Below are 13,297 nucleotides of genomic sequence, written 5' to 3'. Positions count from 1 at the left end.
GAGTAGGCAGGCAGGCTTATCTGTCGGTGTGTGTCCTCATAATTATGGGAGAAGAGGCCGATTCTGGATGCGCAGAATCTCTCTCTCTCTCTCTCTCTCTCTCTCTCTCTCTCTCCCTCTCTCTGTCTCTGTGTATATATATGAAATGAAAATGTGTGTGGGTGTGTGTATATGTCTACGAGTTACGTTTGTGTGGATTATACCACATGTATAAGAATTTCACACACGCACACAGAATCGCTAATGAATTTCTTTTTTCCCCCTTTCCCACCTCCTCCATCCCCAACACCACCACCACCACCCCCCCCCCCCCCCCCCCCCCCACACACACACACAACACACACAAACAGAATCCCCAGACCTCTCTTCCTCCGCCCAGGCCCCCTTCCTCCCCACCACCCCCACCCACAACGCCCTCAACAACCCCGCCTCCAACACCAACCATCACCACCACCACCACCACCACAACAACAACAACACCTCCCCCGCCAGCCTCTCCTCCCCTTCCTCCTCCTCCTCCGGAGGGGCCTCCTCCTCCTCCTCCTCCTCCCTCTCCCTCCAGATCCTGGGACCCCCCAACACCACCGCCGTCCATGGACCATCCTTCCACAGCAACGCTGCTGCCGCTGCAGCCACGCTCGGCACCCAGCAGCAGCAACAGTCGTCGTGCGCCATCTGCGGGGACCGGGCCACGGGCAAGCACTACGGGGCCTCCAGCTGCGACGGGTGCAAAGGCTTCTTCCGGCGGAGCGTGCGCAAGAACCACGTGTACACGTGCCGCTTCGCGCGAAGCTGCGTTGTGGACAAGGACAAGCGGAACCAGTGCCGCTACTGCCGCCTGCGAAAGTGCTTCCGGGCCGGGATGAAGAAGGAAGGTGAGCGGTGCGGTGCGGTGCGGTGCGGTGCGGTGTGGTGTGGTGTGATGTGGTGCGGTGCGGTGCGGTGTGGTGTGGTGTGATGTGGTGCGGTGCGGTGCGGTGCGGTGTGGTGTGTGATGCGGTGTGGTGTGATGCGGTGCGATGCGGTGTGATGCGGTGCGGTGCGGTATGGTGTGGTGTGGTGTGATGCGGTGTGGTGTGATGCGGTGCGATGCGGTGTGGTGTGGTGTGATGCGGTGTGGTGTGATGCGGTGTGGTGTGATGCGGTGCGATGCGGTGCGGTGTGGTGTGGTGCGGTGCGGTGTGATGCGGTGTGGTGCGGTGCGGTGCGGTTCGAAGCTCTTCGGGGTGGCCCACATCGACAGTCTGCTGCAGGAAATGCTGCTTGGAGGTAGTGTGTTTGTGGTGTGGTGTGGTGTGTGTGGTGTGGTGTGGTGTGAGATGTGTGTGGTGTGGTATGGTGTGGTGTGGTGCGGTGCGGTGCGGTGCGGTGTGGTGTGATACGGTGCGGTGTGATGCGGTGTGGTGCGGTATCATCCTCATCACAGTTATTGTTATGATGATCATTATCATTATCATTGTCATTATTGCTGTTATTACATGTTATCATTACTCAACTATATTCATTTGTGTACCTGACAACCGTTGAAAACGAAAAGGACCAAATTGTAATAATGATGACGATGATTGTTATTGTTGTTGTTGTTATGACTATTATCATGCAATTATTATTATAAATATTATGATGATTGTTGTTATTACTGTTATCAACACTACTACTACTACAACTGCTACGACCACTACTACTGCTACTACTACTACTACTACTACTACTATCAACATCATCATCATCATTGCAGCCGTTCAAAACGAGAGGGACCGAATCAGTGTACGCCGAACCAGCTATGACCAGGACAGCTCCCAGAACGGGTCACTGTCTGTGGGCACTCTGCTCAACGCTGAGATGCTCTCCCGACAGGTTGATATTGTAAATGCCTTGCCAATTTTTTTTTCGTCGTCGTTGTCGTCGTCGTCGTCGTCGTCTTGTTGTTCCTCTGTTTCTTCTTCTTTCTTCCTTCCTTCCTTCCTTCTTCCATATTTCTTTCTTCTTCGTCTTCTACTTGATCTTCTTCTTCTTCTTTTTCCTGCTTCTTCTTCTCCTCCTCCTCCCTCTTCTCCTCCTCCTCTTCTCCTTCTTCTCCTTCTTCTCCTCCTCCTCCCTCTTCTCCCCCTCCTCCCTCTTCTCCTCCTCCTTCTTCTTCTACTTCTTCTCCTCCTCCTCCTTCCCCTCCTCCCTCTTCTCCTCCTCCTCCTCTTTCTTCTCCTCCTCCTCCTTCTCCTCCCTCTTCTCCTCCTCCTTCTCCTCCTCCTTCTCGTCCTCCTCCTTCTCCTCCTCCTCCCTCTTCTCCTCCTTCTCCTCCTCTTTCTTCTCCTCCTCCTTCTTCTTCTCCTTCTTCTTCTCCCTCTTCTCCTCCTCCTCCTTCTCCTCCTCCTCCTTCTCATTCTTCTCCTCCTCCTTCTCCTCGTCCTCCTTCTTCTCCAGCCTCTTTCTTCTCCTCCTCCTTCTCCTCCCTCTTCTGCTTCTCCTCCTCCTCCTTCTCCTCCTCCTCCTCCTCCTACTCCTTCTTCTCCTCATTCTCCTTGTCCTCCTCCTCCTTCTTCTCCTCCCTCTTCTCCTTCTCCTCCTCCTTCTCCTCTTCCTCCTTCTCTTCCTCCTTCTCCTCCCTCTCCTCCTTCTTCTTCTCCTCCCTCTCCTCTTCCTTCCCCTTCTTCTGCTCCCTCTTCTCCTCCTTCTCCTCCTCCTCCTTTTTCTCCTCTTCTCCTCCTCATCTTTCTTCTCCGCCTCCTCCTTCTTCTCCTCCTCCTCCTCCTCGTTCTCCTTCTTCGCCTCCCTCTTCTCCTCCTCCTTCTCCTCCTCCTTCTTCTCCTCCTCCTCCTCCCTCTTTTCCTCCTCCTCCTTCTCCTCTTTCTCCTACTCCTCCTTCTCCTTCTCCTCCTTCTCCTTGTCCTCCTCCTCCTCCTTCTCTTTCTCGTCCTTCTTCTCCTCCTTCTCCTCATCTTCCTTCTTCTCCTCCTCCTCCTTCTCGTCCTTCTTCTCCTCCTCCTCCTTCTCCTCCTCCTTGTCCTCCTTCTTCTTTTCCTCCTCCTCCCCCTCCATCATTTCTTCTTCATTTTCTGCTTCTTCTCCTTTTTCTCTTCCACTTCCTTCTCCTCCCCCCCCCCCTCCACTTTCTTCTTTTCTTCCTCCTCCTCCTCCCCCTCCTCCTAAGTCTTCCTCTTCTGCTACCTTGGCTTTCGTTTCGTTCTTGTTGTTGGAGAAAGTCTGTAAAAATCCTGGGTTGTAAAGCTTTTGCAGTTGAATGATACTGGTAACTTCTCATGCCCTTTACCACCACCACTGTCGTTTTCAACCAAGACCGTGTCTGGGGGAACTATAGTTCGAAACGTTGACATCTTTTTTTCATTTTAATAAATCAAAAGTGAGTATTGGTTTTTGTTTTTACAACCCACAGATGTTGTTTTTAAAGACTTTCTCCAGTGTGTGTGTGTGTGTGTGTGTGTGTGTGTGTGTGTGTGTGTGTGTGTGTGAGCATGTGTGCGGTGTTTGTGTGTGTGTACAAGCATGTGCGCGCGCGCGTGTGTGGTTGTGTGTGTGCGTGTGTGTGTGAGTGTGTGCCTGCATGCGCTTGTGTGTGTGTGTGTGTGTGCACGCATGCGCTTGTGTGTATTTGTGTGTGTGTGTGTGTGTGTGTGTGTGTGTGTGTGTGTGTACCCGCACGCGCTTGTGTGTGTGTGTGTGTGTGTGTGTGTGTGTGTGTGTGCGTCAACCTCACTAACTTTTGCGTGTGTGTTGGTTCTTTAGTTCAGCGTCCTCTCACTGTTAGTGATATCTGACGATGAGTATGTGTGTCTATCTGTAAGTGGTGACTTATGTTCGTTCCTTCTCACACCCCATAATGCCAGAATGATGGTGACTAAAATTGTTTCTCTCTCCACACCCTATGCTGTGGTAGGCGGATGCTGTGCCTGTCTGTCTGTCTGTCTGTCTGTCTGTCTGTCTTTTAGTGAAGACTCATGTCCCTACACCCAAGATGCTAAGATGTTGGTGACTTTAAAGTTGTTGTATGTTTTTCTCCACACCTGTGCTGTGGTAAGCGGGATGCTATGAGTATGACTGACTGTCTGCTTGTGTGTCTGTAAGTGAAGACTCGAGTTCCCACACCCAAGATGCCAGAATGATGGTGACCTATGCTATGCTAAGCGGATGCTGTGACTGACTAACAAACTGACTGTCTGTCTGTCTGTCTGTGGGGGTGCTGGCAGATCGGGCCTCAGCTGAACGTCCTGGACATGGCCAGCAAGAAGGTGGCGTCGCCCAACGACGTCTGTGAGTCCATGAAGCACCAGCTGCTGATTCTGGTGGAGTGGGCCAAGTACATCCCCAGCTTCTGTGAGCTGCCCTTGGATGATCAGGTGGAGGACAGGGCGTGTGTGTGTGTGTGTGTGTGGGTGTGTGTGGGTGTGTGTGTGGTGGTGTGTGTGTGTTTTGATGTGTGTATGTTTGTGTGTGTGTGGATGTGTGCGTTGGTGTGTGTGTGTGTGTGTGCATTTTAGAGTGTGTGTATGTGTTGGAGAGTGTGTGTGTGTGTTGGAGTGTGTGTCTGTGTCTGTGTGTGTTTTGGAGAGTGTGTGTGTGTGTGTGTGTGTGTGTACATGTGTGTGTGTTGGAGTGTGTGTGTGTATCTGTGTGTGTGTTGGAGTGTGTTTGTGTTGATGTGTGTATGTTTGTGTGAATGTGTGTGTGTGTGTTAGAGTGTGTGTCTGTGTGTGTTTTGGAGTGTGTGTGTGTTGATGTGTGTATGTTTGTGTGTGTGTGGATGTGTGTGTTGGTGTGTGTGTGTGTTGATGTGTGTATGTTTGTGTGTGTGTGGATTGTGTTGGTGTGGGTGTGTATGTGTGTGTGTACAGTGTGTGTGTGTGTGTGTGTGTACAGTGTGTGTGTGTGTGTGCACAGTGTGTGTGTGTGTGTGTGACTGTGTGTCTGTATGTGTGTGTGTGTGTGTGTTGGAATGGGTGTGTTGTCAGTGAGGACGTGTAAATAGATTAAAACAAGAAAAAAAAAACCACCCCACCCCCCAAAAAAAACAAACTCCAAGAATGATAAAAACAACAACAAAAACAACCCAAAAAAAACCAACAGGTGAATAGGAGACATAGATAACACCCCCCAATCTGATCGTACCGTGATCACCCAGGTGGCGCTGCTGAGGGCCCACGCCGGAGAGCACCTGCTGCTGGGCGTGGCCAAGCGCTCGCTGGCGCTGAACGACGTGCTGTTGCTGGGCAACGACGCCATCATCACGCGCCACGCCCAGGACCCGGACATCGGCCGCATCGCTTCCCGGATCCTGGACGAGCTTGTTCAGCCCCTGAGGGACGTCGGCATCGACGAGACAGAGTTCGCCTGCATGAAGGCCATCGTCTTCTTTGACCCTGGTATGATGAATAGAATATATATATATATATATAGAGAGAGAGAGAGAGAGAGAATCGGTAAAAAAAAAATTTAATTCTTGTGCCCCCACTTTTGCCCATACAGTACAAACAACAAGAGAGGCAAGGCCTTCAAGACTCACTTGTGATACACTTAAAAAAAAATAAAAAAAAATCTAATCATTAAAATGTGTTCTGTATTTGTTATTATAAAGCTTCGCGTTAAAAAAAAAAAGAAAAGAAAAAGAAAAAAAGTCCTAACCAGATTCGAATTAAGTCCCCTAGCATTAATTACAGAGTAATTTCCCTTTTTTACTATCTGCACCAAAACGTTTGCCAAATAAATAAAACTTCCATGCTTAGCAAAAGAAGTTCCTGTTTGAACAAAAAATGATAATAATGACTGATCTTGGTGTTGTGTCAGAATATCAGATCAAAGTGCCAAGTTTAGGGAATACAAAAAATATAAATATAACAGTAAATGCAGTTTGCATATAATTAGGCTTCATTTTTAAAAAATTTTTTTGCCCATCCCAGAGGTGCAATACTGTTTTAAACAAGATGACTGGAAAGAACAGAATTTTTCCTATTTTTATGCTTAATTTGGTGTCAACTGACAAAGTATTTGCAGAGAAAATGTCAATGTTAAAGTTTACCACGGACACACACACACACACACACACACACACACACAGACAACCGAACACCGGGTTAAAACATAGACTCACTTTGTTTACACAAGTGAGTCAATAAAAGTGATGTCAAAAAGGACAAAGAAAATGGAATGGTATGGAAATAGAGTATGGAACAGAATAGGACAGGATAGAATGAGAATAGAATAGGATATGACAGAATAGAATGGAACAGGGTACGGGGCAGAGTAATATGATAGGATAGAATGAGACTAGTGCAGGGTATTTGAAATAGGGTAGGTAGGACAGAATATGATTGGATAGGATAGAAATGAGCATAGAAATATACAGGATATGACAGAATGAGATGGACATAGGGTACAGGGCGGAATATGATGACAGGATAGATTATGGCTAGAGTAGGATATTGGAAATAGGGCAGGAGAGAATATGATAGGATAGAGATGAGAATAGAATGGGATATGACAGAATGAGATGGAAATAGGGTACGGGGTAGAATATGATGACAGGATAGATTATGGCTAGAGTAGGATATTGGAAATAGGGCAGGAGAGAATATGATAGGATAGAGATGAGAATAGAATGGGATATGACAGAATGAGATGGAAATAGGGTACGGGGCAGAATATGATGACAGGATAGATTATGGCTAGAGTAGGATATTGGAAATAGGGCAGGAGAGAATATGATAGGATAGAGATGAGAATAGAATGGGATGTGACAGAATTGAATGGAAATAGGGTACGGGGCAGAATATGATAAGATAGGATGAGACTGGAGTAGGATAGAATGAGACTAGAGTAGGATATGATAGAATGGAATGGAATAGGGTACAGGACAGAATAATATGACAGGATAGAATGAATGAGAATAGAGTGGGATATTGGAAATAGGGTAGGTTAGAATATGATAGGATAGGACAGAATGATAATAGAATAGAGTATGACAGAATAGAATGGAATAGGGTACAGGGACAAAATTATATGACAGGATAGAATAAATGAGAACAGAGTAGGATATGACAGAATTGAATGCTATAGGTTAAGGGGCATAATGTGATAGCATAGCATAGAATGAGAATAGAATAAGATATGACAGAATGGAATATAATAGGGCAGGTGACATGATATGACAGGACAGAATGAGAATAGAATAGAATATGATGGAATGGAATAGGGTACAAGACAGAATGATAGGATAGGACAGAATGAGAATAGAATAGAATATGATGGAATGGAATAGGGTACAAGACAGAATGATAGGATAGGATAGAATGAGAATAGAGTAGGATATCACAGAATAGAATAGAATATGACAGAATAGAATGGAATAGAATGTGACAGAATGGAATATGATAGAATAGAATAGAAGTGGAATGAAATAGCATGGAATAGAGTGGAATTAATTTTGTTTGTCATTAGACACATGCATGGTACAAACATAGAGAGTAATGTGTTGACAAGTGTGTGTGTGTGTGTGTGTGTGTGTGTGTGTGTGTGTGTGTTGGGGAGAAAACAAGAGTCCGCTTACATGACCATCATTTTCTTCAAGCCGGGTTGGTGTTATGTTTGAGGTAGTGGGCTTGGGGATTAAGGGGAAGGGTGTGTGTGTGTGTGTGTGTGTGTGAGTGTGTGTGTATGTGTGTGTGTGTGTTGGTATGTGTAGATGGGTCCATTGGTGTTGGTTATCATCATCATCATTATCATCATAATCACCATTACATTATAGTTATCATCATCATCATCATCATCATCGTCATCTCTCCCATCATCATCATCATGATTATCATCATAATCACCATGACATTATGATCATCATCATCATCATCATCGCCATCATCAACATCATCTTCATTACTGTTATCACCAACACCAACATCATCATCACGATTATCATCCCGAACCACCGTAACTTAAGTCCACCGCCCCCACCCACCACCCACCACCCCCACCCCCACCCACACCCTGAACACCCTCCACAACCACCATTGTCATTTTCATCACCATCACCATCATCATCATCATCATTACTGTTATCTGCCATCATCACCACCACCACCACCACCATTCACCATCATCCTCATCATGATTGTTATCATCCTAATCACCCTAACTTTTATGTTAACCCCCCCACAACCCCCACAACACCCCCAAAAAAACAGTGGCACGAGGTCTGAGCGACGTGTCCCGCATCAAGGGCCTTCGCTACCAGATCCAGGTGAACCTGGAGGACTACATCGCCGACCGTCAGTACGACACGCGGGGCCGCTTCGGGGAGATCCTGCTCATGCTGCCTGCCCTGCAGTCCATCACCTGGCAGATGATTGAGCAGATCCAGTTCGCCAAGCTCTTCGGGGTGGCCCACATCGACAGTCTGCTGCAGGAAATGCTGCTGGGAGGTAGTGTGTTTGTGGGGTGGTGTGGTGTGGTGTGGTGTGGTGTGGTGTGGTGTGGTGTGGTGTGAGATGTGTGTGGTGTGGTGTGTTGTGTGATGTGTGTGGTGTGGTGTGTGGTGCAGTGTGGTGTGGTGTGTTGTTCTGTAGTGTGTATACTGTGCTGTGTGCTGTGGTGTCATGTGCTGTGCTGTGCTGTGCTGTATGTAGTGTAATGTGGTGTGTGTGCTGTGTGTAGTGTGTACTTTGCTGTGGTGTGTGTGCTGTGTTGTGTGCACTGTGCTGTGTGTGTACTGTGCTGTGCTGTGTGTTGTGTATTGTGATGTGTGTACGGTGTGTACTGTGCTGTGTGTACTGTACTGTGTGTACTATGCTGTACTGTGCTGTGTGTACTGTGTATGGTGTATACTTTGCTGTGCTGTGTGTACTGTGTGTACTATGTTGTACTGTACTGTGTGTACTATGCTGTCCTGTGCTGTGTGTACTATGCTGTGTGTATTGTGTGTACTGTGCTGTGTGTACTGTGTACGGTATGTACTATGTTGTGTTGTGTGTACTGTGCTGTGTGTACTGTGTGCACTATGCTGTACTGTGTTGTGTGTACTGTGTACGGTATGTACTATGTTGTGTTGTGTGTACTGTGCTGTGTGTACTGTGTGCACTATGCTGTACTGTGTTGTGTGTACTGTGTACGGTATGTACTATGTTGTGTTGTGTGTACTGTGCTGTGTGTACTATGCCGTACTGTGCTATGTGTACTGTGTACGGTATGTACTGTGTTGTGTTGTGTGTACTGTGCTGTGTGTACTGTGTGCACTATGCTGTACTGTGCAATGTGTACTGTGTTGTGTGTAGTGTGATATGTGTACTATGCTGTACAGTGCTGTGTGTACTGTGTATGGTGTATACTATGCTGTGCTGTGTGTACTATGCTGTACTGTACTGTGTGTACTATGCTGTCCTGTGCTGTGTGTACTATGCTGTACTGTGCTGTATGTACTGTGTGTACTATGCTGTGTGTACTGTGCTGTGTGTACAATGCTGTACTGTGCTGTGTGTACTGTGTGTACTATGCTGTGTGTACTGTGCTGTGTGTACAATGCTGTACTGTGCTGTGTGTACTGTACTACAACAGCTGTTGTTTGCAAATTTTACCTGGCGTTGGAAAGTTGAAAAAAAGAAAGAAAAAGAATGGCTAGATTGTTTTCTTCAGTAGGGAAGGGGAGGGAGAAATGTTGAAACTTGTTTTTTGATTGAATAGAAGGCGACATGACAGTGAGGGTGTCTCAGCCGTGTACTGACGCCATTCATCATTCCCTTTTTTTAAGTAGCATAATGTTTCATATTGTATGACTCTCTCGTCACAACAGATTTCTTTGCGTGAAATTCAGTACTGCTCACGCCAGAGAAAGCGTGTGGCTACAGTGAGAGCGTCGCCAGGTTTTTTGTTTTTTGGGGGTTTTTTTTGTTTTGTTTTTTGTTTTGTTGTTGTTGTTGTTGTTGTTTGGGGCTTTCTTTGCTTGCAGCTGTATTAATTGTTGTTTTCCCATCAGAATGGATTTTTTAACAGAGTGTTGCAAAGGACAGTGCTTTTGGTGCAGTGGGTTCTTTTATGTGTGCTTTTAAGTGCATGCAGCACATGGGACCTCAGTTTATCATCCCATCTGAATGACTAGCATCCAGACCACCACTAACGGTCCAATGGAGGGGGAAGAGAGTGTGGGATTTGAACCAGTGTGCTCAGAATTTCTCACTTCCTAGGCAGCAGCGTTAAAATTCATGGCCAACACTGCACTTGTAGTGGGGGTGGAGCGTGTGTCTTATAGACCTTGTTAAGGTTTGAGTGACAGTTGAAATCGAGTCTGATTCTGGTTCTGGTTCTGATTCTGGTTCTGTGACCAACAGGGGCCAACGCCGACGCCGTTCAAGACACAGGCAGCAACAACCTGCCCACGACAACCACTGGCGGCGCCACCACCACCACCACCCCCCTTCTGGATGACAACGGTGCTGCCTTCCCCCCCACCGCTTCCTCCCTGGATGGCAGCTGCAGTCCGTCAGCCTCCGAAGGGCTACAATCACTACCCCGCCCCCACACCCACCCCAGCCCCTCCACGGTGGGCTCCCTCAGTCCTGGAGGGGATGCGGGGCTGGTGGAGGAGTCCATGATGATGATGATGGGGGGAGGGGTGTCCCAGGGTCGACTGGGCCACTCCTCCAGATCGCCCCCCCCTGCGCACCTCTCTTCCTCTGCTGCCGCTTTTGAGGCCGTGCATCTGGCTGGTGGCGGCATCGTCTCGGAGAGGAGCAAGATGATGGCTGCTGCTGCTGCTTCTGCTTCGTCATCGTCGCTGATGATGTCATCGCCGCCGGAATCGGTGATGTCTGGGTTGACTTTTAAGCAGGAGGTGATTTGAATGGGGGGTGGGGTGGGGGGTTGGGGGGGGTATGGGAAAGATCGATTCACTCACTCTTACCCCATGAGTCTTTGGTTATTTGAGTGGGGGGGTGTGTGTGGGAAAGATTAATTTACCCTTTCACCCCATGAGAACAGCTCAAGTTTCATTCTCTCTCTGCCTGGATATGCAGCCAGGTGTGCATGCAAGCGTGCGTGTTAACAAAAAAGACCCAATGCACGAAGAAACAGTACCAACGACATGGCATGAGAACATAAACCATTCGTTGAATGAGTTTAGCTGAATAAATCCTGGAAACAGCCAAATGAGAAATCTCCTTTCTTGGTGACTGTACACTGGCAAACAGTCAGTCAATCATGGATGGATCAGTTTCACAAGCGTACTCAAAGGCTGTCAAAAGCTGGACTGATGACAGGGTGTTTTTTTTATTGTTTGCTTGTCTTCAGTAAATGTAGCAAGTTGGCGTCTGTGTACTTTGTGACCTCACAAAGTCTTGACCAGTGTGTAGGGTTTATGTGTTGGTGAAGCATCTGTTCCCCCTTCTGTTGTTTTTTTTGTTTTTTTTAAACAGATGTGGTGTAGCACATATGGATCAGTTTGCATGCTTTGATGCCACCTTGAAACTGAAATTTGATATGTGCATTGTGCATTCATGTGTGTGTGTGTGTGTGTGTGATGGAAAGGAAGAGAGGGAGGGAGAGAGACTGATATACTATAAAAATTTGTTTTAGTATTGATATGAGCATTGTAAATTGTTGGCACAATTATGATCATTCCATTTTTTTTTTTTTTAACATTTTAAAAATGACTTCAAGTAGAGAGGCAATCATCCTGAAGGTGTTCTTGATGAGGGGGTGGGGGTGGGGTGGGGGTGGATTGACCAAGACATGAAAATACTAACTGGTATACAGATTTCCATTAACTAACTAATGCAAGTCTAGTCAATGATACACAGTGCTGAGTGGTTTGACCTGTGTGTAGGCTGTGGTGTGCAGAGTAATTTTTTTTGGAAAGAGGTAGAGCTTTTGTTAAGGTAATTTATTTTTTAGAGCCGCTGTGATGACACAGGGACACATTGTGACGGTACAGCCTTGTCAGGTAGTGATGACACATTGTGACAGTACAGCCTTGTCAGGTAGTGATGACACATTGTGACAGTACAGCCTTGTCAGGTAGTGATGACACCAGGACACATTGTGACAGTACAGCCTTGTCAGGTAGTGATGACACATTGTGACAGTACAGCCTTGTCAGGTAGTGATGACACCAGGACACATTGTGACAGTACAGCCTTGTCAGGTAGTGATGACACATTGTGACAGTACAGCCTTGTCAGGTAGTGATGACACATTGTGACAGTACAGCCTTGTCAGGTAGTGATGACACATTGTGACAGTACAGCCTTGTCAGGTAGTGATGACACATTGTGACAGTACAGCCTTGTCAGGTAGTGATGACACATTGTGACAGTACAGCCTTGTCAGGTAGTGATGACATATTGTGACAGTACAGCCTTGTCAGGTAGTGATGACATATTGTGACAGTACAGCCTTGTCAGGTAGTGATGACATTGTGACAGTACAGCCTTGTCAGGTAGTGATGACATTGTGACAGTACAGCCTTGTCAGGAAGTGATGACATTGTGACAGTACAGCCTTGTCAGGTAGTGATGACACCAGGACACATTGTGACAGTACAGCCTTGTCAGGAAGTGATGACACCAGGACACATTGTGACAGTACAGCCTTGTCAGGTAGTGATGACACCAGGACACATTGTGACAGTACAGCCTTGTCAGGTAGTGATGACACATTGTGACGGTACAGCCTTGTCAGGTAGTGATGACACCGGCACACATTGTGACAGTACAGCCTTGTCAGGTAGTGATGACACCGGGACACATTGTGACAGTACAGCCTTGTCAGGTAGTGATGACACATTGTGACAGTACAGCCTTGTCAGGTACAGCCTTGTCAGGTAGTGATGACACATTGTGACAGTACAGCCTTGTCAGGTAGTGATGACACCAGGACACATTGTGACAGTACAGCCTTGTCAGGTAGTGATGACACATTGTGACAGTACAGCCTTGTCAGGTAGTGATGACACATTGTGACAGTACAGCCTTGTCAGGTAGTGATGACATTGTGACAGTACAGCCTTGTCAGGTAGTGATGACACATTGTGACAGTACAGCCTTGTCAGGTAGTGATGACACCAAACTGCACCACCTCCATTGCAGGATTGCCATCAACCCCCCCCCCCCCCCCTCCCCCCCACCCCCCACCCCCCAATCCCCCCATCACCATTCAGCCTTGCTAAAAATATAGAAAACACGACGACGTCCCCATAATTCTGCAGCACCAAAATAAATAAATATGAATAAAAAATAAAATCATGACATTTGACGAGTGCCTTACGTCACCAGAGTGTTCAAACTCCATTGATAATTAAACAAAGCGG

General features: G+C 47.1%; 1 protein-coding gene across 6 annotated transcripts in view; it reads left to right on the top strand.

The window, feature by feature from the left end:
* Positions 1-12,247, top strand: part of LOC143300647 (hepatocyte nuclear factor 4-gamma-like) — a 74,467-nt gene extending 62,220 nt beyond the window's left edge. For 4 of the 6 annotated variants that reach the window (XM_076614471.1, XM_076614467.1, XM_076614470.1 and 1 more), the window contains 7 exons: positions 351-875; positions 1,739-1,866; positions 4,203-4,352; positions 5,135-5,375; positions 8,187-8,423; positions 10,323-12,051; positions 12,089-12,247. In XM_076614471.1, coding sequence (XP_076470586.1) covers positions 351-875; positions 1,739-1,866; positions 4,203-4,352; positions 5,135-5,375; positions 8,187-8,423; positions 10,323-10,834 — 1,793 coding nt within the window. In that variant the 3' untranslated portion in view covers positions 10,835-12,051; positions 12,089-12,247. Of the gene's footprint in view, positions 1-350; positions 876-1,738; positions 1,867-4,202; positions 4,353-5,134; positions 5,376-8,186; positions 8,424-10,322 lie in introns of all 6 variants that reach the window. The other 2 variants (XM_076614469.1, XM_076614468.1) reach the window with 2 other exon arrangements.
* Positions 12,248-13,297: the final 1,050 nt, after the last annotated feature.

The sequence above is a fragment of the Babylonia areolata genome, chromosome 26, assembly GCF_041734735.1.
Source record: "Babylonia areolata isolate BAREFJ2019XMU chromosome 26, ASM4173473v1, whole genome shotgun sequence".
NCBI classification, from domain to species: domain Eukaryota; kingdom Metazoa; phylum Mollusca; class Gastropoda; order Neogastropoda; family Buccinidae; genus Babylonia; species Babylonia areolata.
This window is presented reverse-complemented; position numbering and strand designations above follow the sequence as displayed.